Source organism: Cyprinodon variegatus, unplaced genomic scaffold (genome assembly GCF_000732505.1).
Source record: "Cyprinodon variegatus isolate N-32 unplaced genomic scaffold, C_variegatus-1.0 Scaffold85, whole genome shotgun sequence".
Classification (NCBI taxonomy): domain Eukaryota; kingdom Metazoa; phylum Chordata; class Actinopteri; order Cyprinodontiformes; family Cyprinodontidae; genus Cyprinodon; species Cyprinodon variegatus.
The window spans coordinates 637,368-664,295 of NW_015150538.1; the positions used below are offsets into that span (position 1 = coordinate 637,368).

At 36.3% G+C, this 26,928-nt stretch overlaps 1 protein-coding gene across 5 annotated transcripts in view; it reads left to right on the forward strand.

Moving 5' to 3' along the window:
* mctp1 (multiple C2 domains, transmembrane 1) overlaps positions 1-26,928 on the forward strand; it is a 168,708-nt gene that overhangs the window by 26,171 nt on the left and 115,609 nt on the right. For 4 of the 5 annotated variants that reach the window (XM_015373329.1, XM_015373325.1, XM_015373326.1 and 1 more), the window contains exon 2: positions 25,631-25,751. In XM_015373329.1, the coding sequence (XP_015228815.1) occupies positions 25,631-25,751 (121 nt within the window). Of the gene's footprint in view, positions 1-8,471; positions 8,599-25,630; positions 25,752-26,928 lie in introns of those variants that run through there. The other variant, XM_015373328.1, reaches the window with a different exon arrangement.

A 26,928-nucleotide genomic window follows, 5' to 3' on the forward strand; every position in this document is an offset into this window, starting at 1 on the left:
TTATTTTTAACAAATTTTGGGTTTTATTGAGAACATATTTATTTTTCGTAAAAATTAAAAAAATATCCACTGGACTTGGTTTTCAAGATTTGAAGACGTTTCGCCACCTCTCCAGGAAGCTTTCTCAATTCAAATGTCTGGAACCGCAGTGAGTTTGAGTCTTATATAGACAACGCCTTGTATCGCTTGGAAACATGCAATGGTAACCGATGAATGGGTTGTTAGTAACTAACGACCCATTCAATCTTGAAAACCAAGTCCAGTGGATATTTTTTGAATTTTTACGGAATGACTATGACCTGGATGACTGAGAACCTTCATCAGCAACATATTTATTTAAATAATTTATTAGCCATCTAAAAGGGGAGTCCTTATTCCACAGTAAAATGGCAACAGTAAAAAAAAAAAAGTTGTGTCTGTTTTCTCTACAACTCAGTTTGTGGTAAACTCAACTGTGGAACTAAATATAATTAAATAGAGGCAGAGTTAGTGTCAATGTGCTAAATGCTGTAAACGTGTATCTCACATGCGTCTGCATTCATGTGTCTTTCTTTTCTGCCCTCCATCTTATTTTGTCTGACACCACTCACTGACAAAGCCAGTATCTTTTCCCATTTCCTCCACTAAAGACACTCTAGCATAGCGAAGAGATTTGCATGAGCTTTCCAGAGCTTTTGTCAGCTCTCCAGACTGTTGTAAAAGTTACCAGCTGAAGTGTTAGGCCTATGTATGTTTGTTTAACCAATGATGTGTGGTGTGTGTCTTAGTCTGTGTGCTTGCGTGTGCATGCACTGTGATGTGTGGTGTGGGGAGTTATGAGAAAACAGATGGTGCACACTGTGACGTTTGGAGATACAGGGATAATAACATAGGACACTCAAACAAGAATGAATGTGCTGCCTGAGTTTGTTTTTGCATATTTCGGTTGTGCATCATTTTGAATGCACGAAAAAAAAATTATTTTGGTAAATGCATCCTTGTTTATAATTTTTGTGTCAACTTGGGTTACTTGGCGTGGTTTTTCTCTTCTTTTTTTTTTACTTTGATATTAAAAGTTAGGTTTTTACTATTCATTTAGTCATTTACAGTCTGCTCAACCAACAGTAATGCATCTATATTCCTCGTCAACTGGTAGTACTGGGAAACTAATTACCAGGAAATAGAGATGTTGTAGCTGCATTAACCAAATTCTCCACTTGACACTTTTGACATGACTTGAAAGCTGAAAATTTGCCAGCCAATGATTCTCCAGGTTCGTAAAACATCGAATGTAGTACAGGTTTAATCTTAGCTGCTTGTTTTAATGCTAACTGCAACTATTTCATTTTATTTTAAAACTCTATTCATGTTCTGTTACATCATTGTGTGTTAACTGTGATAAAACACTTTCAGTGAATATTTTCCCAATAAATAAGATGCAGTAATTAGTATTTTTCTTCCAACGTTTAAAGTGTCACAGTTTCCCATAGGTGAACCCGATATTCAGCCAGGCACAGAGTTACATTTCAAGAGTTTGTTGAAGTAGTGAATAATGGCAGATGAAGCAGGCAAAACAGTTACTGACTTGGCAGAGGAATTCTGGTTGACTATGCTGGTTTGCAGGGGTGAGCAATGAACCAGGAGATGTAGATGTTGACAGATTCAAAAAGCCATGTGGGCTGGAGAACCACCAGAACAGACAAGTGGGCAGCTGAGACTCACCAAGGAACGGGTAGCACTGGAGCATAGAGAGAAAGGCAACCTCAGCTAGAAGAGTTCAGCTGGCAGGGCACATAGGATTCAGTATTGAAGGAAACAGGCATAAGTGCAGCATACAGACACAGGCATCCTTAGCAGGAGAGAGTGAGATGTTCTGACAGAGCTGAGTAGACAGAGGCAGGTATAAGAAGGCTGGTGAACAGGTGAGCTGAGTACTAATTAGTGGGAACAGGTGGAGATAATCTAGAGTGGTATGGTGGTTGGAGGCAGCCTGAGCTGTTGTGATGCTGGTGGCTGAATAGTGACAGGCTGAACAGAAAAAGTTCATAAGTCCAAAACCAAACTAAACAGAACCATAGCTATGACACAAAGGGGTCATAGAATGATTGTATAGGGTATTTCGTGCTGGTCCTTAAGGTCTCTGAAAAGGATGTGTAACATTGGTTGGGCTGAAATGGCATATTTGCTGTTATATGAGCCCTAATGTAAGCCTTGTTATACACTCTAGAATGAAATGACAGGTTTTCTTCCTTTTATGGTATGCTCATGAATATTTAAATGAGCTGTGCGCTGATTGTTTAGTTTACAAACAGTGAAGCTGCTGAGCAAAGATGCATCATAGCAACAAGCACTCACTCACTGAAACATCAACATTGTTAATATGGTAGGGTGACCAGACGTCCTCTTTTTCCCGGACATGTCCTGCTTTTCATACCTAAAGAAAATGTCCGGGGGAGATTTCATAATAGTCCGGGATTTTGGCCGACTACAGTGCAGCACTTAGTCAAAACACACCGGGCACTCGATCCAAGCCGTCAGCTCCGGGGATGGTCCGGGAACCCCGGCTGAAGGGGGCAGGGAGCCAGTGTGGGACAGAGTGACCAAACCCGACCCAGTGACAGTAGCCTGGACACAGGCGGCCCCGTGCTTCCCCCCGTCTGCCTTATCGGCCCCCCCGCCTCCGGCTGAGGACAGGCAGCTCATGGCTCTCTGCTGAGGTCCGGTCCAGTCAACAGAGAGTAAAAAAAATTATACTTACAGCTGGCTGTTGTGATGGCCTTACGGTCGGAACAGCCCCTCGTTTCAGTAAAAGAAGTTTAACAAATCCTGCTTTGAACTGTCCAAGATTTTGCTGTCTTCGGTGAAATGCTTAGAGCAAATGAACAGCTGAGCATCAAACTTTGCAGGGATCTTCTGATACACAACCATAATCCATGCCTGCCGAGTCTCTTGTCAAAACATTTCCCTTTCCTCCTTGCAGCCTGGAACACTGCATTTATGCCCATGGTCCTGGCCCATTTTCAAGATAGAAACTGCCTTCTTTGAAATTCTTGTAGAAGTAAAACCCAACCGTAGGCTAAACAGCTAAACCTGTGTCTAACATCTACCTCTATTCATGTTCTTGGGCCGTGAACCAGTGGGCTGGTCTGTATGTAATTTTCAGGGCGTGACAAAAGTACAGGCCACAACCAAATAAGGCAACATCCCCTAGTTTATGTCAACTCGGGGCTTCGTTTTGATTCAAAGTTTAGAATTGTGAGATTTGCAGAGAAAGGAGGTGTTAATGGGATTTGAACTTCTCTTAACGTCCATTTCACCCACTGAACTATCGTTATTCATCAATGACAATGTAAACTCGATTTTGCATTCTATGATCCCTTAAAAAGATTTTTCTGCTGAACTGAAGCGGTATGTTCGGTATAATACATGTATTAATACAACTACGACTATTTTTGTTGATGTATAATACATTTTTTCTCAAATTCCATTGTTTTAATTTCTACTTTTACTTGAGGAAAAGGTTAGAAAACTCTGCCCTGTTTTGGTATGCATTTCAGCATCATAAATATTTCACCAAGGTTTATTTCAATGGCTTTTTTCTTTCTCTCTAATGCTGTTGATTGTCAGGATGTGTGTCTGTTTGAACTCTGCAACTGCAGTCATTAGACCTGCTGATGGACACTGTACTGATCAAGACTAACACAACAGCAGACATGAAAGGTACAGCTGTCGCGTCCTGGGACCTGACTCTACTGTAATACAAGAACAAGCACACTGTCTCACACATACGTGCATTCACATGCAATTTCCCAAACTGCAGAGCTGTCAGTGCCAGGAAGCCAAGTGGCCCCTCCCTGTTATTGTTCCCCGCTATTCAACTTGGTGATCTAACTTTTTTCTTCCTGTGTAAAAGTAAAATGAAAATGCTGCTTTGTTCCCCTTATGCCTAGTTCTGTATGATGTTTACAATAAAAAATATATCTTTGCTGATTTTTATCGATGTAGATAAAGAGTTTGCTCCCAGACATAAAGAGCAAATAACAGGAACATTTAGCCACCGAATTCAGCTAGAAGGCTAACAAGGCTTTACACCTAATAAACAGACTTAAAGTCTTACAATAGGAACATTTCACAACATGGTTGCATTCTTTAGTCAAGAGCAGCAAATTGAAGCCGTCATGCAAAAATCCTGGTGAGCCAACACATCTGTTGCTCTTAGAAAACACAGAGAAATTGTTGATATTGTTGTTTAATGCAGTTTCCAAGTGCTAAAACATACAAACCATTTGGTTCTACCAGTTAAAAATTTAAATTGCAAAAAAAAAAAAGAAATAAAACAATTATGCTTTGTGCACTGTTACCAATTATTAAAGTTAGGAAGAAAGATAATCCCTGTTGGGAAGAGATGAAAAATGGACAGATTTTTTTACTTTTTTTATCATAGGTGGGCCTCATGCCAAGAAACTACTGTATCCATTAAATTTAGGTGATAATCCAGTTTATGATGTAAATACTGGAATTTTATTAAAGGTTCTCTAACATTGTGAGATAGGGATATTTGGTGGAACATGCACTTCGCCCCTAGACCAGAGAGTAGCAGCAGTGACTATTGACAGCCTCAGAATTAGATCTAAGTTCAGAATTATTTTACTGAAGACAAAAACATGTGAAAAGGGAGTGTTGTTTGTTTGTTGGCAGGACCAATTTAAAACTTATAAATATATTTTAAGACTTTTTTCTTTTTTTACCAGAGGTGCCAGGGAACAACAAAATTTGGTCATGGTTCAGATCATGTGAGTTTTAGCCATAGGCATCTGTCACAACATGGGGCAAGATGGGCTGCTTGGCAGAGTTCTGCACTCTTCAAGTGCGTTTTTAATTTTACTATTGTTATTTTTCACAGTCCAAATATGTTAACATGTCCCCGGTATATCTCTCCATCCTCTGGCTTTGAACCATTGTCTATTTTGTGGCAACAGTTACCACAGATATTTATTTTGTGTGTTTTACTTGAACCTGACTTGCAGAAGTACTAAAAAAAAGATGGAAAAACAGCAACTGCAGTTAAGTTTCCAATATGGATAGTTGCTTTGCATGTGATAAATGTTTACATTTGTATATCCTCCACCCATGCATTTACATGGTTTGGTCATTAGAATAGGATCTGCAAATTGATGAAGGCACATGCACAAAAAGGTTTGCATGCACTGTCTGCTGAATTGCAAATGCAAATTGTTTTGCACCTTCTTTGAAGATCTGCTCTGCATGCACCAACACATTTGTACCTGTTTTAAGACAAACCAGCCTTCTGAAGTTTAGGCCCTTAGAGTCTCTCCCAGAATTCCAACTTGTCTTATCAACTGTGAATTTATTTGATAACATGCATGTATAAATGAAACAGTAGTGGATTTACAGTAGATTTCGCTGCATATAAAAGGTCACTGTTCCGAGTGCCAGTTTAGTCTGTCCCGGTTGATGTGTCCTTGGGCAAAGACACTTCACCCAAACTGGCTACTGATGGTGTTCAGAATGCCATGTGATGCCTGTTCAGCAACCTCGCTTCTGTCTGTGTGTCCCAGGGCAGCCACAAGGTAGCTCGCTAATGTGAATAATTAACACTAGTCTGTGGTGTTAACTTTTGACACTACACATTATTGTTCAGCACATTTAACCCTGGTAAGAGTTTGATTACAACTATTCAGAATCAGAATCGGGTTTATTTTTATTTATTTTTATTTTTTATGGTACAATCGTGCAACATGAAACATATATGAAATAGTAAATAAAATTATAAAAATCTCTAAAAACACTGGGGTATAAGGCATGCAAAAAAATATACGAATATATACACTTAGGATAAAAATATGGATAAATAGAAAAAAAAAATAGTGTTAATAGTGTTGTTCCAACTTTATCACAGTGTTAACTTTTTAAGACTTTTAAAAGGGTTATTTTAACTTGATCTAATGTGGACCATTTTAAATTTTAAAAGTGTTTAATTGAATTCCCTAGAAGTTAAATTTGCTCTTTCAAGATTGCTTCAAATCCATTTTTTGTGATGAATGTGCTCTCATCAGATGCATGGCATATAGGGTGCTGTAAGTAAAAAAGCAAGTATTTTAAAGCGTTTACTGCTTTGTATTCGCTTAGCTTTAGTTTTATAAACTGCATAATTTAACAATTTAACACAGGAGCACCAATGTATTAAGGTGACTCTTAAATGTGAATTATTATAAATGAAATAAAATAAATCTTGGATGAAAGTTTTAGTCTAAAATGGCTTTAAGGCGCTAAACAAGTTCAGTTTGAGAAACTGCCAATTGGACAGTATTACAAAGCTACAGCAACATTAATGGATTGGAATTAAATAACAGAGCTCATGCTTCCTTACCAGAATTGTCTGTGGATTTCTTCATGGCCTTATATTAGACCCTGATTAAAATTAATCGGGCTGTTTGTGTTTCCTAAAAATTAAATATGACTTTGGAAAAACTGGTATTCCCAGACCCCCCGGAATGTTTTTGTTAATTCTAACCTGACCTAAAACACATTTAAAGTCAGTTTGTATGAACATCAAGCCAAATGTGGAAGAGGAAGAAGGAGAATGAAAGGGGATTCATCTTACATAGTGTATGTATTGTGGGCTATAGTGTTCTACCTCACATCACGTGTTTTGTTTTTTTTATGCTGAATCCTTCCAAATATGCTCCATATTTACAAACTCTTGCCCTGTGGGTTCAAGAAGCTAAAGGTCACATGGCTTTCAGTTCCTTCTGGAGGGGAGGAGAGCAGTAGCGTGAGTCAAAATGGGTTGATTTTAAAATATCTTTTGAAAAAACATTCCTCCTTTCAGAAAAATTACAGACTGCAGCTTTAAAATATTATAATTCTTGAGTTTTAAACTTACAGAAAATAAAATTCTAGGTTAATTGAAGGGAAACAATATTTGGGTGATTAATTAATTGAAAATAGCTATTTACAAAAATGATTAAGACTGAGCACATTCTGCTTCTTATTTGAAAATGATTGGCATTAACTTAACACTAAATTGCTGCAACATTATGTTTGTTACATTCCTGGTAAGAACTTTACACTCAAGATAAAAAGACAGTAAAATTCTTTTTACTGACTCCTCACTTCACTCAACCAATTAGTGTAAAGTTTAGCCAGGGATCAAACCAAAAGTAATGCTTGGACGTCATTATGACATTTTACTTTCAAGTAATATTTCACTGCCCTATCTACTTGCTATAAGAAATTTAGTTGGTGTTTTACATTTATTTTTTTTGTTTTGTTGTTTAATATTGTGCACTACTGCTGCTTAAAAATTATTCAAATATTGTTTAGCTCTTAACTTTTTTGTACTATAAGCTGCTACTTTTTTCCAATGCTTTAAAACCATGTGGCGCTTACGAAGGTGCAGCTTTTAACCACCAGGGGGCGGAAGTCAGAGTTGGAAATCAAAAAAGGGGCTAATTTTTATTTAGCACAAGAACATGCCAGCATTGGGTACGACGGAGAACAATTGTTCCAAATTCGAAAATTTTGACATTTATTTGACAACATTAAAGCTTTTGAAGCAGAGCTGAAAAAAAAGAGACGACATAGGCCAGTCTTTTATTAAAAGCACTTACGGCAGCGAGCCAATAGCAGGAGCTAGCATTGTTCTTCATCCCTACTCTACTCTACTGTAGAGCTCCCTCTACAGGTTTGGTGGGGGACAACTGCAAGCTGGATCTTCGCGAGATCTGAGTTTTCAGTCTCACAACAAATCCATCTTGAAAAACTTGCACTAATATGTCCGTCTCTGAACCAATGGCATGCCAGCAATGTTTTTTGGGATGGGACATATAGGGGCATTACAAACATGACTACGCTGAAGGACTCACCTGCCGATACCGGAATTGAGTCGGTTTTAGTTGAAATAGCAACAATTTCTCGTTTAAAAAAGGAGCAAAGAGAAGCGTTTTTTGCATTTGTAAATGGGAAAAATGTCTGTGCTTTCCTTCCAACAGGATTTAGAATAAGTTTGATTTAACAGCTTACAGTACGAATGTAATCCCGGAAATATAGTACTTTAGAAAAAAAATTGCACTCTTATTAAGCTCTTATATAAGCATCAAAATAAAGACAATACTGCATTTTCAAACATTTTATTATTGTTAGTGATATATTAACAATAAATTGCAAAACAAAAAATACATTTATCTGTTACATCATTGTAAAAACATCATAGCACAATTAGTTAAATAAGATCATTTTAAATTCCATCTTAGTCTGAACATGAGAACATTACACAATTTTCTTTTGCACAATTTTTTCACAGATTTAAGTCTTTGAGTGACAGTGAGTTTAGGAGAGAGAAAGGCAAACAGACAGAGATAGAGAGAGAGGAGTGTGCAGAGTTGTGACTGACTGCCAGTGGGATAACCAAGAGCCTCACAGCTGGTTGGCCTTTACTGTGTGCATGAACGAGGTGCAGAGCGAGTCAGTGTTTGTGTGGGAGCTCCTATCATACAGGAGGGTAATCCAGCAGCAGCAGCCGCAGTAGTAGACTGGAGCGTGTTCAGCCTCTGGATGTTAGCGCTGCCTCTCGCAGCTGTTGGACGAAGCCTTACTGTAAGTATCCATTCATGCATACAAAATCATGATTGGAGCGCATTCCAGCTTTTTTTTCTTAGAGGGGACTTATTTATGTAGGCTGACGTAAAAACGATGTTTATATGTCAAGATATGCTGATGCTGTTAAATGGTAGTGTTTGTTTGTTCTAGGAAGGTTTCAGTTGACATTATTTGAGAGGTGATGAAAGATTTTAGTGCTAGCCGAATGTTTCCATTCCTTTGTCATGTTCACATATTTGCATGTGGATTTCCATACAAACTTTCCATACACATAGCCTTTGCTGGGACTTTCCTCTCTGCATTGCTTACAGAATACATAAGCCATTGTCAAAAAGGCACAGGTGTTGGTGTGATGGTTTTTTTGCGGCTGGGATGGCAGGATGGATGTTCAGTGGGTGTGTCGTGTCCAGTTTCCGATGAGCGTGGAACCTGAGCTGGCTGCTGGTGTGACATGAGCCCGGCCAGACTCAAGGAAGGGAGGGGCAAATGGGAGGAAGAGGTGAGGATGTGCTGACATAAAACAAGGGGATAGAATACAAGTAAGGGAGTTTGGTTTTAAATTCAGCATGAATTCAGTCTCCCCAAAATATCCCAACAACTTATTCCTCTATTTTAGGTTGTTGATGACAGACTGTATACATGCATCACCTCGAGTGACTTAAATTTCTGTTTTTTAAAGGGATAGGAGTTAAACGTGCTCAGAATAAGATAAAAGAATCACTTGTGGGGCCGGGAATAGGAAGAAAATAAAGGAAGAACGATGAGGATTGAGAGCAGGACTGAGGCAAAGCGGCAAAAATGTCAGGAGAACTGAAAGGATCAGTGAGAAGAGGAAAGACTACAGCAGGTAAAAATAGAGGATAGCTGGAGGGTGGTGAAGAGGAATACTTTAATGAGAAGGTGTGTGCCTATCTGTGTACTTCTCATCAGACAGCTGTAAGATAAGTTGAAATGCATATATCGACTGGAGAAGCAGTTTTCATCATTTTTAAATATCAACTCACTCTTCAAAATCTCAATATATGTCTGTGCTCCTACAAACTGTGAGAGCTGAGTGCAAGAAAAGCAACAGCTTGGGTCTTCATTGCGTCATTTTGTCTTATCTGATACAGTGCATGCATAATGCATGCTGTTGAATTCTTCTGGGACTGGCTAATGTGTTTTAAACATTAGGGGCAAATCAAGAAAAAAGGTTTTATGTAGAGTCTTTTTTTTTGGTCCAAAGTGATGCTGAATCAGTCTTTTTCTCATGTAAAGTGTATCTCTGCTTCTGTCTCCTTGAACCCCAGTCGGCCTCGGCAGATGGCCGCGCACACTGAGCCTGGTTCTGCTGGAGGTTTCTTCCTGTTTAAAAGGGAGTTTTTCCTCTCCACTGTCGCTACTGTACAAGCATGCTTAGTGTGAGGGATTGCCTTTGAGTCAATGAATTGATGCAATCATCTGGTTTTCCTGTGAAAACTTGCAATCAACATGACTGTATGATCTGGTGAACTGTAAAGTGCCTCGAGAGGACATGTGTTGTTAATCGGCGCTATAGAAATAAACTAAATTGAATTGAATTGAACGTGCATGTTCTTAAAAATACAACATCAATGCTGTATTTGCTGCGGCTTTTTGTTCATCGCAGAACACAAATAGAAACCCTTCATTACATCTGACTGATAGTTTATGCTATAGCATTATAAACTGCATCACATATGCTGGGTTGGGCCTTGAATCAAGTTAAAGTATTTAAAATTATGACTGATTAGCTGCCAACAAGTGGAGCAGAGATCAAGCACCACTGCTGCACTTGCAGCAGTAGCAGATGTAATGTCTGCTGGGAGGAAACTGAGAAGAGGGAAACACTTGGTTTCTGCTACTGTGATTTTTCAGTTACACTGTATTCCATATTTTAGAGGAAGAAAAAAATGGTGAAGTTAACACCATCCCTCTTGCATGTTAAGTTATATTGTTAACCTTTTGGCAGTTTTCAGTCCTATCCTTTGCAATCCTGTGCTTTGGATTTTCTTTTTATTCTCATTTTTCTTTTGATAATTTAAACTTACAGTACACAGCATTGTTACAAAAACTCCACTGATGTAGGTAAATTCAGATTTGAATTAGTCATGCAAAGACTGCATTTGTGCTGCACCAAGCTGTGCAGGAGTCACATGTGCAAGCTGCATGCTTGCTGTGCAAACCAGATCTTCAGTTTGGCATCACGACTCTGGAGGCTGAGACTGAGATGTCATGAAAAGCACTGCCTTGTCATTCATTTCCGGTACGATGCCGTTCAAGTTGTTAAATGGGGGGTGACTAATGACACAAGGCAACCATCACTTTCTTGAGCAAATAAAATTTACTAAAAATACAGTAATGTAATAAATAAATGGATGTTTGGGTTTTTTTAAAGGGAAGTGTATGATTCTACTCAGATGCACATTTGAATCACAATATGCTATTCCTAACAACAGTGCAGTATTTTTTTTTGTAAATTGAGTGTGTAAAGCCTTTTTATTTTCTTCTTTTCATATTGTTTTTGCCCTTGTGTGAAATTGCGTGCTTCCATTTGTCTGGTACTTAATGGTTAATAAAAATAAAGTAAACATCTTTTCATTTGTCTTAAACGAGCTTGCAGTCAACTTAGTAAAACAAGATCAACTTTATTGAAGAATCTATTTAACAGACAAATACAGTACATTTTGTATTTGTCTGGACTGTTTTATGTGTTCAATCTTGTCACTCACAATTGGTATATTCATTTACATTTACAAAACAGAGAAACCTGAAGGAAGAAAATGATGAAAGAATAAGACGGAGCACAAGACAGCTATACATTTAGCTTGAAGTCTCCTGACTGGTGAAGCTCTGTTAGGAAACAACAAAGATCCACCAGACGAGGATTAAAGTTTAATTTAAGTTCTTGAAGTGAACATTTGTATGATGTTACTAGAATGAGGAGGAAGAACTTCAGATAAAATGTTGTATTAGTTCAGTAGCTTGGAAACTAAATGAACTGGCACATTAATACCCCATATAATGCTTTAAAATGCAATTTGTGGCGCTGTCTGTGAGGGCTTTTACACATTTTTTGGTGGATATCAGCAGATGCTCTTCACCAGTTACTGTAGAATATAAATAAAACTAAAAAGTGAAAAATCTCAAACAAAAATAGTCTTCTTGGACTTTTTTATTATAGCCTTGATTAAACTGGGCTTTCCTTTACCTTAACCCTAAAGTCCTTTCTCCTAATTGCATAAATTGCAGTCCTTTCTCCTTTCTCCTAATTTTCTATTGATAATTACAAGGAAAAGACTGCCTTCAGTACAGAGATTGTTTTTAATTGAATTTTAGTTGCGTTTAGTTCTGTGGACTGCACCCTTATTCCCTGCATGGATAACCTTTCAGGCCTAAGTGCTTTCTATGGGTTTTTTATTTGTTGTAATTAAGCAGCCACACATCAATACTACACCTCTACTTTAAAAGTCTTTTTTGATAATAAAAACTGTTCTCTGATTACAGCCAAAGAGGGTGACGGACTTTCAGACTGGAAAACAGATGCTACTTTGTTATCTTTACATGCAAGTGCAAAGACAATTGGATGATGCTTTGTCTATAGCTGCAGTTATTATCTAGATGCAGGTTTATTATTTTTATACAAGAACAACAAATAAAAATAAAATAAAATTTTAAAATTAAGGCTATTAATGAAAAAGAAAATGACATAAGCCTTTCCAAATGTAGGAAAATAAATCGTATCTTTCAGTGTGTATCAACTTGAAATATGCAGAAAACATACTATGCACTCTAGTGATTTGTGGCAGACTGTTCTCCAGAGAAGCACATCAGCTGTCTTTTGAGGCTTGCCCTTTTCTGTGGAGCTGCTGAGTCAGCAAATAGACCCTGCTTAAAATGTTCCTGAAGGAAAGGCAGAGGTCTTTTTCTGGTCCGGCATTGGATCAGTTTGAGAGCTGTGTCAGTGTGATTACAGACTGGCGCTGATTTGTTTCTGGTTGACAGCTTTGGTTGGCAGCAGACTGAACAGATTGTCTGTCTGCAATGTCAGCAACACTTGATGCTCCCAGCTGAGCTTGTCACCCAAATTCAAAGGTATCAAGCAGATCTGGTTTGTTTCTAAATATTTCTTCATGCAGAATTTTATTTTTTTTTATATTGGGAAGGAATCATCAACCTTTTTTAATCGATACTTCCATCTGAAAACGCTCTCTCCTTTTTGGCAGTTTGTTCAACTTCTGTTTTTTATTCTTTTAGTCTGTTCTGTATTTCGTTTTTCCCCTCAGGCACTTCCATATTTATGTTTCTGATTCCATTACCTCTGCCTCAATCCTTCTTTCACAGTGAAAGACCTTCCCTCTTCATTATTTATGGAGGATGGCTCTGATGTGTAGTTGTCACGTACCGCTTGCCTGGAGATACGTTCCAGCCATTAGTTTCAATTGAACTTTTTTCAAAATGTCTTCTTAAGGCTGATTTTAAGGTAATTTCTCATTTTTCTGCAAAGATTGCTCGGTTATGGTTCAGGTTAGTTAAAACATGAAGGTGTCTTTATGCAGTCAGTGTTTATGACCCATAACAGCCACAGGTTATGTAAATGTGTTATTAGTGATGGCTGATTTTATTATTAATGTTAAATCCTGGTGCCCCAGGTGCTTTATCTGCCCAGCAGCAGTTCATAGCAGCACAAGCAAAATGCATATTAGCATCTTCAACCTAATACAGCTTTATACTCCTTTAACATTAAAGAGTTTTGATTTATGTATTACATTTATGTACAATTCAGTTTTAACAATAACGTAAAGTAGGCCAAGCCCCCTAATCTCAGCTCAGACATCAGGCAGAGTCATGTTACAGCTGGTTGGAAGAAACACAACTGGATTGGTGTTCTGTGTATCTAGGAAGGATGGAGCTCATAGAGTTACAAATAGAGGCCAGCTTGGGTGAGATTATGGGGGCTTATGATACAAAGGATTAGTATAAGCATATCAATGATTTATCAACAAAGTCACTAAAGTTTCTAGGCGAATTACACACTAAAACCTTTTGAGTATAGTGGATCATTTAGCTGTATCAAATATTAAAATGTCTTTCAATATATATTTTGGAGAAAGTTTGTGTTTTATATATATATATATATATATATATATATAAAAATATATGAGAGCATGTGCATGGTCTTGTTTTACCTACAATGAAGTATTTTGTAAGATAACCTACATGCTCCCTGCATACAGGTTCATATGGGGACATTCAATTGGTAAAGTTCTGTTCTTTGAGTTAGGGTTAGGTATATGTTGGTAATAGGTAGGGTTGTCAAAAGTATCGATACTCAAAAAAGTATGATACTGAAACGTTGTATCCGGATATGATAGTCATTTTCAAAAGTATCGATACAGTGCCACCACCAGTGGCACCTAAAGTGCACCTAGAGTGCAGAATAGAGGAAAATGCACTTTCTGAACACTGTGTGATTGAATAATTCCGTGCACTTTTCAGTTTCAGACTTTTTTGTAAGAGGTGCAGCTGCTGAGAATTATTTTTGTTTCTTAACCGGTTTGGCTAGTGTCATTGTTATGTGTGCAAAGCATTGCCAAGGAAGGAACACTTAATTTTATAAGTTTTTTATCAAGCTTGCTTAATATTGTGCACAGCATACAACCTCAAAATATTGTTCTTATTGTTTATTGTATTTATAAATACAATAAACAATAAGAACAATATTTTGAGGTATTTCATTTATTAATGAAAATATTTCTGTTGAATTTTGGAGTCTTTGTTTTTATCCTTGTGGTATCGAAAATGGTATCGAGTAACGGATATTTTCCTTAGTATTGGTATCGAGTTGAAAAGTTTAGTATCGTGACAACCCTAGTAATAGGATTAGGGTTAGGTATATGTTGGTGTTAGGGTTAGAGTCTGGGTTAGGTCATATAAAATGAATGCAGCTCAATGAAATGTCCCCATATGTCATGAAAACAAAGCGGTGTTTGTGTTTCTTGAATACAGACATCATTCCTGAAATGTTCAGGAGAGTAAACTAATCTGTATCTTGTTCAATTTATGCTTTATGAAGACTTTATTAACAATGGCAAGACCGACTCTTAAATGTAAATTTTGGACTTTTTTGCCTAGATAATACTATTAAAATCATAAGGGAGCATCAGCTTTTCAGTTTTCACTTGGATAATTTTGTTGTAATACCCCCTTTATCAAGTCAAGGTACTTCTCTGTTTAGTCGAATCCTCTTTTACTGACAAACAGCAGATAAATACAGTTTCTTTGGATTCTGGGCCCATATTCATAAATATTTTCAGGGTTCTGTCAGCAAGTTCCAATTTTAGCCTAAACATGACTCTGAAAAAAGTCTTAGATTAACGGCTTACACACAGGAAGTCTAAGCAAGTAGCACCCAGAAATGTTTATCAGTCAGTGCGGTAGGGGGTGAAGCTGTCTTCTAATAGCCTTCATTGGTTAATACAAGGAACCAACAAAAACCATATGAATGCACTCCTATTAATCAATGAGGACAAATTAGCTGATTACAGAATTCACACTGGAATAAGAAATATGTGTGACATCACTCCATTTGTTATTACAATGGCTGCTAGTTTAGGGTGGGGTTCATTTGGAAAAACATCCATTTAATGGAAGAAAATAGATGAGTGTTAAAATTCTGTATTGCTGAGATAATCAGTGCACCTTTTTTTCTCACTGTTTCTTATTCTTTGTTTTTACACACCAGCCTGGGAAGTGAGAAGCAGAACATACAAGATGGCAGCACACAAGCTAATTTAAAGATAACTGTTTAGGCAATGGATACCGACATTATCATCTACAATACAGATAAAATACTTCCTCACCTCTATTCTACTCTCCTTTAGCTTAAGAATAGATGTATTGTGTAAAAAACACAGTGCAGCTGATCTTTAAAAGGTTTGCCTGTCTTAAAACACCTGCAATCCCTTTTGCACGCACAGAGCATATCTTTCAAGAAGATGCAAAGTGATTCACGTTTTTCCTCACTAATGTGACGAGTTGGTGGAGGTAAATCCAGCTGTTAAGACCATAATCTGCTGTAAATGTTGGGAAGAGCCTCCCATCAAAAGAAAAAGAGTCAAAAATTTGAAGGTATATTGTCTTATAAATTCAACCCTTTTTTAAAATTTATTTTATTTTTTTTACTTTTCGTCCCTCACACTTTGGGATAGGTTACCTGTATGAATTTCACCATAAATAATGTTTAGCTTTATCATTGTTATTATGTTTAAAATAATATTGTCAACTACATCTTTTACGCCCACTCTCAGATTGCATGTACAACATGCCATACTTCATATTTCAGTGAACCAAACCGGGTTTTCTCTTATTAAGATTTTATAGTCAATCTTTGTAAACCACCCAGAACACACCCAATATTTACATGTGGGAAAAAAAAAAAGTTACATGTGCAATTTAGCTCTCCCTTTGAAAATCAGACCCAGTGAGTGGTCCATGACATTGCTTACTTACTTTATTATTAATATGGATAAGACTGCACATAACCAAGCTCACATGTGGCCTGGCAATTACTGTTTTTTGAAAGGTTAGCCATCGTTCATTTGTGGTAGTTTAATATTAGTTCTTGATAAGCCATACTTCAATTAGGAGGGATTTCCTTTACCTCTTAGAAAGTACTTCTTTAATGTCACAGATGAAAAAGATCTATTGATTCTAATCATGGATGGGAGTGTTAATGACATTATAGAAGGATGATCCTCTCAAAGTCAATCTGTGGAACAACAGTTTTAGCAGAGCAGGTCAGAAAGAAATGATCATTTCTGTTGAAGGAAGATCAATTATTGACTGAGAAATAAAGGACAGCTGCTTTGATCAAACCATGATGTCCTTTGGATTGTTTTTTTAGTTGTTTAGGGCTCACTGATATATGCACTAGCAACAGAGGACTGTGGTTTGTTGGATTTTTTGAATTATTTTGGATTTGGTAAGTTCACAACCTATTTTAGATAATGCATGCTTCTAAATATCAGAATTAGCTGAAAGGAAATTATTGGGGGGAAATAGGACCAGGGATGGAAAAGGATTTTGGAAGATTCTTGATAGAAAGTTGAGACACAGAAATCATAATCAGCTGCACAGAATTCTGATTTTTTTCTTGCGGTGCATCATTTCATGCTTTTGTTCCAGTGCTGGATAAGCCTAAAGCTTTAATAGCCGAAAATCTGTGGTGTATTTTCAATCACAGCAGTTTTGGTGCTTCTCTTAAAAACTCACTGAAAAAAGACTCAAACTCTAAGCTTTAATTTATTAAAAAAGCTTTTGGCAATTTAAACAAAAAATATCTGTAGTGCTTCTTCAGCCATAAAATGTTATGTAAATGAAATGTGAAATGTGTTATTTTGTTCACAAAACCGCTACATGCTCCACAGCATTGCTGTAATGGCAAGGCAAGGCAAGGCAAGGCAAGGCAAATTTATTTGTATAGCACAATTCAATACAAAAACAATGCAAAGTGCTTTACATGATTAAAATATAGGAAAATAAAACAGAATCAAAGCAAGTAGGAAAAAATAAAAAATGCAGAATAATGAAGTTAAAAAAATCTTAGTATAGTTTTTGACTTTAATAGCATAAAAAACAGTTCTGTTTTAATATGTAACTCAAACTAAATATGAAGAAGACACCTTCTTCCAGCTTCAGTTTGCAGCTGAAGAGATTGTTCAGAGTTCCACTGAACAAATGACCTCTTTTCCGTTTTATTCACTGTCATTTTACAGCTTAATCACACCATTGCTTTCAATTTCCTCCATGCGGGACTGCCTATCTGGACTTATTATTTATGATCATGCACCACTGATAGACTGAAATTTTTCCATCTGTGCTGTAAAATCATCTTTTACGATCAGAATTAATGGAACAGAAGAGGAAGAAATTGTTTCTCACTCTGTCTTCTGATAAAATGTTTTCCATTCTAATGTTAATTTGATTTGAATGTTTTCAAGTTGTGTTGACTGCATCAACAGTTTTATTTGTTGATGAAGTCTGCCCAGTGCTAGATCCTATAGATGTGAATTTTACCTGTTACGTCTGGAGAATAATTACCTCAGCCTGGGGCTAGAGTGGAAAGACGCTTGTAATCTATATAGCTGACTGCTCGCTGCTATTAGGAAAAGAGCACACCAAAGAAACCTCATTATTTTTTTGAGTGGCTCTTGTCACATTACACAGGGCCAGCCTGCACCTACTGATAAGCAATTATACTGTTATAGCATTATATACTGACGTATTTTATTTGACCGACAGAAATAAATTGATCCACTGCAATTTTAGGGTCCATCTCACTCAACAGATGCAGTCATTTTCAAACCACTGTTCCTTTAGCCAAGCAGTCATAAGTTTTGAACTTCTTCACATTTTATCTCATTACAACTTAGGTGATGATTATATGGCTAAAAAAAGGATATATGGTTTTCTGCTAATTGAATTATTAGATTTGTTTTTTGCATGTGTATTCAGTCCTTTTTACTCTTAATATCGTAAAGCTAAAACAGAACAATTGTTCATTAATAAAGGTGAAAATGATCAAATAAAATGTGATTTCAAATGATAAAGAAAAACAAAGAAACAAGAATTAAACTATTAAGGACTGATATTTACTTATATTGAAGACAGATTTTTCACTGCCATTAAGATCTCTCAGGACTATATAAAGGCTATGTTTTTGCTAAATGCCAGTATAATTAAACATACTTTGTCCAGATACCCTTTTATTCGGATTAAGAAGGCTACATTTTTTTTCTTAGTGCTCTATAATTTGGCTAAACTTTATGGCAGGTATTCTTATAAAGACTTTTGACATCAGCTGGCCTCGATTTTCAAACTTTCCTACTGAAGACTGGAAAGCATTGAAAAAAAATTTAATGAGATTGTATTTTTTGAAAATGTTTTTATTTATTTTACATAATTCATTTTTTCTTTCATTATTCCATCTGGTGTTCTAGTTTGAGAACTGTTTTCAGTACAAGCCTTCACCTTTTTCTTACCAATGTATTTGTCCTCACCAGGGTTATTATTGTTAACTTAACAAAATAATGAAAACTAGAATTGAAAAACTTTTTTGTTTGAATGAAAAAGAAATAAAAACTAGACTTTGAAAAAACATTTATATAAGTTTACTAAACTAATTAAAATCTGCTAAGGGAGAATGTCCTTAATGTGAGGCGTAGCTTCAGGTTGCTGTTTTCGCTTTTTCTCAGCTGTAACTACCGCATTTCACTAGCAGGTAGCAAGTACAGCAGTTAGGTCATTTGTGTTATAAATTGCATATTTTTTCTATACATTTAAAAAAAAATTTCAGCCGTAGTACTAAACTGAAACAAAACATTTCAACAAATAAAAACTAAACTATCTAGCAAATGCTAAATATGAACTAAAGCTAAAATAGAAATGAAAATCAGAAGTTAAAACTAAATAAACTAAATGAACATTTCAAACATATTTAAACATTGGTGCTGACTAAATGGCCAAAATGTTAATTTTATTGTTTTCAGACCACAGGACAAATCTCCTTAAATGAAGGCCTCTGTCTCTGTGTTTTCATTGAGCAGCTGGAGTAATGGCTTCTTCCTCTGTTGGATCTTTGATGATCTTCAGCCAGCATCTTCACATGGTCTCTTCCTTTGTTTTAGGTCCAATAAACAACATTTTGAGTAAAACATGACTTCCAAAAGATCGTTTTTAAATGTGCCAGAATTATATTTTATTTTTCATATATTTTCACTCAGTCTTACATAACATATAAGAGAAGGATTTTAAAGACATATAGAGCCAGAAACAATCTCTGCCTCCTTCTACACTGTTTCCTCCCCCATATATTCTAAATTTAGTCTAGTTAAAAAAAAAAGAAAAGAAAATGCATTTCTAGCAATATATTAGGCATCACTGACAAATCTTGAATATTTCCTACAATATGTGGTTGTGGTCGTAATGTCTTTCTGCCATAATCTTGTGTGTTCACTTTTATGGTTTTCTATGTTTTCTTTGCATCACAGATTTCATTTCTGCTTTTCTCACTCTTTAATACTCTTTAGTTTTTAGATATATGCTTTGAATCTGTAGTTCTTTGTTTACATCCTTAGATTTTGAAAAGCTTGGATCTCTTTTCTAATGCAGTGTACATCTTCAGTGTACACCTTCAAAACCTGAGCACCATGGCAGGAGTTCCATTGGCTTCAAATGAAATCGTGAGATGAAAAATTAGCTGTGAAAAAAAGTCACAGTTTTGGCACAATGTTTCCATTTCAGCTCTTAGCGAGGTATTCAACAAACATTAATTATAAGCTAGTTTCAAGACTGGGCATCAATTTCGAGCCCGGTCTACAGCAATGCAATCTAATTTTCTTGCAGACAAACAACCCCAGGATACCAAAGCTGCATTATCACGACTATTAGCGCAGCAGCATGATTTAGACAGCAGCCATCCATCTCACTGTCGGCAAATAAAACTAGCAAAGTGCATCTGACAACATCCTTGAAAGTGACACCAGAGCCTCTCACTAACACTGTTATGCTGCGAACTGATGAGAGCTTGAACAGGGCATTCGTTTGATCCGTGTTTCAATGATTCATCGCAACATTTCCTACATTTAAAGTCTACAAGATTTTTTCGGCATAAGATAAGATGAATTCAGCTATAATGGAAATTTTTTTTTTCAATTTTTAAAAACTGAATTGTAATTCAAATTCTTCTTTCCTCTTGATTTCAATAACATACAGATCATCAAAATTCAAATTCATTTTCTTAAAAAAATGTGGGTATTAACTAAGACCAGAGGGGGAAGATTCAGGGTCTAGAAAATTAAAAAAGTTTGACTTCATCCTGTTTACTTACCATTCAAGAATTTTTAAACATTAGTCTCTGTCTATTGAGCTGGAAATGCAAATTGTAAAAACTAATTTCTGTGCAGGATTTTCACTAACTCAACCTGAATTGCTCGCCTCTGCATAAGACCAATGAAGAAAACTATTTGTCGTATATGATCATGAGAAGGGATGGTGTGTTATACAAACATTTTTAGAAAAATTAAGTGAGGAGAAAAAGTTTTTTAGAAGATGGGTTAGAAGCTGCATGGCTAATAAGATGAAAGAGAGAAATGTGAATTAAGTCCTTCCATGATTTTTAGAATCATCCTCATTAGATGAACTAGACCAGAGGTCTTCAACAGGGGGTCCGCGACCCCTAGGGGGTCCACATAGGTACTGCATGGGGGTCGTGAAAGCTTTGGTTGATAGACCCTGCATTTTTTTTTCAATAATTTAAATCTCTTTAAATACACATTAACATGAATTTAACACACTGTAGTAAACAGATAAATAGAGGCACAAGATGTCTTTGAGTCGAGTCAGGCTCTTTCAAGCTGGACACTGTTTCATTCACAACACCTGTCCCATCAACAAGGAATCAGAATCAGAAATACTTTAATAATCCCAGGGCAAAATTACTTTTGTTACATCACTCCATCTGTAATAGAGTGATTCTTGGTGATATAACACAATTTCATACAATATATATAATTTGGGGGTCCCCCCTCCATCTCGCCATCAGTTTTGGGGTCCTTGGCCTGGAAAATGTTGAAGACTGAACTAGAGCAATAGTCAGTTTAAGAGCCACTCCATTTAGATCAGCTACAACCAGACATGTCAGAAACATTTTAGGCCATTAGAAGAAAAAAAATTACTATTTTGTCGAAATGTCCAGATACTGTCCTTTTTTATCAGATAAAATTATATTTCTATTTGATTTGGAAATAGTAGGTTTTCTATATCAGGGCTCTTTAGCTCCAGTCCTCCAGGACTGGTGTCCTAAACCTTTCAGCTTTGTCTTTCTTCAACACACTTGAGTCAAATAATTAAGTCATTAGCAGGATGCTGGAGAACGTGAGTGCATACTGAGAAGGTAAATCAGCCATTTGATTTAGAAGCATGGAAGCAGTGACAAAATCAAAAACCTTGAGAATTAGAACAAAAATCCTCTGCCCTGTTGTATTTAAGTCAAGACTTTTTTTGTGCTAAACTCGACTATTGGGGACACTGGGCCTCATAAACACATTAGCACATCCACAGACTGTTCACTAAGGCTATGCTCACACTACAGCCTGAAGTGATCCAAATCTGATTTTTTGGCCCATATGCGACCTGTATCTGATCTTTTAATGGCAGTCTGAACAACAAAGATACGATTTTTTCCAATCCCACCCAGCCCACTTGGCTATGTGGTCCTAAATCCGATATGAATCTGATCTTTTCAAATGCGACCTGTGTCTGAACAGCCAGGTCGCATTCATCCGACCTGAACGCTGTTAATACCCGACAAAGGTCACTATTCTGGGTCTTGCTATGAAGAAGCAGCAAGAAAAACAACAACCATGGCGGATGAGGATGAAGAGAGCAGTATTTATGTTTAACCATATTGAAAAGATTGTGTTTTTATGGTTGGGAAAGATCCTAGATGCGCTCCAGCACTACCATCCATGTTTACTTCCGTAAACACAGAGCATGCTGGCCTGTGACATCATTGCGTCCTCTACTGTGCATGCAGGACACTTGTGTTGTATGACTGCAGTTCACACAGGAGATCACATACAAGCTGCATATATTTGTAAATGTGAACTTCAAAAAAATGGGATTTCACAAAAAAAAAAAACGAATTGAACACCAAGGCCTGCAGTGTGAACGTAGCTTATGTGACAACCAAGTATTGAGTTCTTATACTGGAATTTACTGTAACAAATTCCACGCCAGATGAAAAGTACATTTCCAGAACTGCTACTCTATGCACAGCAGTGCTGTGATGTCAGAGCACCATATGGTGCATTCATTTATTAATATATGTAGACATAATGATCAGATCTGTGCTTTTTCTATAGCAAAACAAAACAACATTGCAAGAAAGAGATTTGCTCACAGAAAATAAAGAATTTTATTTCAAAAGGGGGAAAAATATTATATGTTAATGACAGCAGAAATAGTTTCAGGGTTTTATTCAAAATGGAACAATCAGAGATTGGAAATTACCTGTTATAACTGAAGAAATGAGATCCTGGCCTCATACTGTGACCCGGTTTAGCTACAGGTCTTCTGCATAATAGAAGTAACTGTTAGCTACAGGTCTTCTGCATAATAGAAGTAACTGTTGTGATTTGAATCCCAGTGAGAATTATATGGCTGGTTAGTATTTCAAAAGAGTAGTTTATGTTAATACCAATGCCAGTGATAACATTGACATATTATTGTTTTCTTTTGACAAACTGTACTAAGTAACAAAGCATTTTGGATTTATGAAATACCTGACGCCATTTCTGAATGCTAAAAAATAAAGAGGTTTGACAGTTTAGACAATAAATGTGTGTTTGTGTATTTTATCAAAAAAACCTCCAAAACTGGTAGAATATTTTGTGCCAGTGATGGAAAAGTCATTATTTTACACAGGTATATAAGTCTAAATGTCAACAGAAAACAAGCAACCTTTGCTAAAAATAGTCAGACGTAGAGTCTGACTGACTAGATATTTCTCATTTTCTTTCTTATTGGCTGACTAAATGTCATGCATCCATTTTCTGTTTTTAATTACATTAGGTTTTAAAGTTTAAAAGCAAGAGGTGAACAGCAACAAGTTATGCAATCCACCATCTGCTATTGATTTCAAGCTAAAGATAATCTCTCTTCAACCTCTAAAGCTAAAGCTGTCAATCAGATCATACTGCAGCATTATGCTTGGTTACCTTTGGGATTACTGTTTTACATTAAAACCTAATTATGGTGGGAGGGCATCAATTATATTAAAGCTGTTGGACTAAATTGTTCTAATGGCTTCTTAACAGGTCTCTGAGCTCAGCAGTTGCCTACTATGGTACAGTATATTCACATTATCTTCTAATGAACCTTAAGAAGGCTTCCTTATTAAATTTAGACTGCATTACTGTACATGGTGCCTAGGGTTTTGTGTTCTGCAGAAAAAAAGGAAGATACTCATCCTTCTTGTTTCTGTTGTTATAACACTTGGATCCATGCTTTCCCTTTAAAAAGCACGTATTTCCTAAAAAGGTGAGAGAGAACTGATATTTCTGGATGTTTAAATTTGTCATTTATAATTAAGTTTGAAGTGTTTCCTGACTGCAGATGGAGGCTTTTGTCCAAATGCATGGAGAACCCTCTAGTGTATTTCTCCAAGGATTACTTACAGGCAGTGTAAAGTGCTCTGCCAGTTGAATTCATCTGGTTCAGTGTCTCACAAAGCACTGAGGCAAGCCTGTTCATGAAAAATAAAAAGGCAATGCTTGATGTAGTGTATTCAAGCATGAATTTATAAATAGATATATATTTAGACATAGATCACCATGTAAGACAATGGATAAGAAACCATCATAAGCTGATGTTAATAAAACTACTTTTTTATTTTTAGAAAGGCTTTTTAAGTCGTGCAAGAAAAAATGCTGCTTTGTGAGTGAAGTGTAGAATTGATTCTATATAGGGTCAAATGTTTTTGGTTTTATTATTTGCTTAAATTTTGTCTATTTTGAGTAGAAATTTATGTAAGATGAAGGATATATGTGCATGGAAAAAATACAACAGGCATTTTTAATTCTATATTTAACATTAGCATATTTGTATTATTATTAGTGATTATAGTTAAGAAATCTTCTGAAAATGTTACAAATGAAAATGTTTTGTCATGTTACAAAACATTGTTTTGTATGTTAAGCATCATATATTTTTAGGATGTTTATTCTATTTCTGGTTCTTTCTGTTTCTCTTACTTACAGTTATAACTATTATGTTTTTTCTTTATCTATCCACTCCCACCTACATCTGAAGCTTTTAATGTTGCTGTTATTATTCTCATCTCGGAGCACCACACCTGGTGAAATATGACACCTTTGCTCACCAAAGGGCTTCCTGATGGAGAAAAAAATACATAAACATGGTGGAAACGCATTTGCAAAAGCTTTAGTAAGGATGTTGATGTTGATCCTAGAGAGTGGGTTTTTTCCTGTTGTGGGATGCAAAATAAGTCATATGAATATCCCCACTGGGGCTCATGGTCAAAGTGCAGCACTGACCTCAGGCCCTCAGCATGACATGCAAAAAAGAGATAGAGCCCCATGTGGCTGGCTTTCCACAAGACCTTACATCCCATCAGCGGCTTATTAGCAGTACATCAGGCTGCACATACTGTAATATATATTTTGCAAAGAAGGATTTTTCTTTGCAATACATATTCTTGCACTTATGACCGTGTAGTGCTCTTTATTTAAACCCTCAGCACAGATAAAAAGAAGGACGCCAGGTCATGTTATTTTGAAAATATATATGTATATATGAAGGGATATATATTATTTTGAGTGTTGCTTTTTTTCCCGTGCTTAGAATTAGGAAACATGTAAACAGTTGAATAATTAAAACAGTGGCTACACTTTGTGCTCAGTTCTAATATGCATCCATCCAGGCCTGGTTGGATTTGGTATTTAAGGTTTGTTTTGTGTTTCTACTGAACTTGGTTAGTTTTCAACAGAAAAAAACAGCGGAAAAAAGGACATCTTTGAAATATTTTTCCCTTTTTCTTTCTAAGAAAACAGTTAAAATACTTACAGCCTCCAAGCCTATTGACACTGTGTTGCTAATAATATGGTTAAAGTGTTTGGTGAACACAGTTAAACGTAGACTGTGGTAGCAGGAAAAAGGGTTTATTGTTTGTAATCAAACTCTTTGAACATTAGAAGTTTAAAGTACTTAACACAATCCACAGACATCAAAATTATTAGAAACAATTTTCATTATAATTTTTTTCATCCTCTCATTTCGTATTTCCTCCTGTATAAGTATAGGAAAGTCTGATCGGTCTGATGTGCAGTTTAAACCAGCTGTTTGAGACAAGTGATGAAGATACTAATTGTCTGTGGTTTATTGTCTCTCCAAAGATTTTTTAAGTTAGTATTTCTAGAAATATTGAAGTATTGACTTCTTATGTCCACAGGGCATCAACATAGTTGGGCCTGGTAATGCAGAGTCTCAGCTTCAGCTTCCTTGCCCAGCCATGTACCAGCTGGATATTGTTCTGAAGAAAGGGAAAAATCTTGCCATCCGTGATCGAACAGGTAAGAGATGTATTTATTTCTGTCTTATCTGAATGGCGGTTAATTCGGACGGTTATTGTGGAGACCATTCTCATGCCTTCTTGTCTTGCCATAAGTTTGCCATTGTCTTCTCATTTTCTAAACAGCTTTATCACAGTTAGTGTTGAAACATTTGAATGGTACTCTAACGAAAAAACGAAAAAACACTTTTGTTCTATAAAGTTAGGGTTGAACTTTAAAATTCAGGAAAAAATAGTTACAACACTAGCTTAGCTTTTTCCTCTTTTCATTTATCCGATTATTCTGAACTTCTCTATATCAGAAAAAGAACAGAAAACATTATTGATTTACTACAATGTAAACAAAATCCCATGTTGGACGGGGCGCCTTTATAGTTGCTTTTTGTATCTCTGCTTTTATATCCTTTAACCCCAGTCAGCCTTGGCAGATGGCCGCTCACACTGAGCCTGGTTCTGCTGGAGGTTTCTTCCTGTTAAAAGGGAGTTTTTCCTCTCCACTGTCACTAAAAGCATGTTTAGAGTGAGGGATTGCATTTGACTCAATAAGTCAATGCAATCAACTGGTTTTCCTTAGATAGAAAACTTTGAATCAATTTGACTGTATGATTTGGTTGAACTGTAAAGTGAATTGGCGCTATATAAATAAACTGAATTGAAATTTAATTGAAATTTACTTTCATAAAAAAATATCTCAGTTAATACATTTGCTCCTACGATTCATGAAAATAAATTTGGTCACTTATGATAGCAGAACTTATTGTTTTTTTTTGTTTTGTTTGTTCACCAAGGTAAAAGCTATTAGCCTTTAGTAACTATGATGACGTTTTGTTGTGTGATTCTGAACTACTCTAGTTATAGGTTATAAGGGATCCAAAATATTCTGTCTGAGAAATAACTGCATTGTATACATCGGGTATTCCAGTACACCTCTGAAACTACCACCCATGCCATGCCTATCCTGGTGCAGTGATGATAAATACTTGAGAACACACCCTGATTAATCTGGGTATTACGTTGAGGTGGGAGTGGTGGCCGATATTTATCAGAGCACAGTCTTCTATCCTGAGAAGGCTGCATGTTTCGTTATCGTTCAATCCTACAGACTGTCATGGTTGGTTTAGGAATTAAACCCACATGCAGAACACCACTTGGAGACTGATAAAAATTCAACAGAGTTT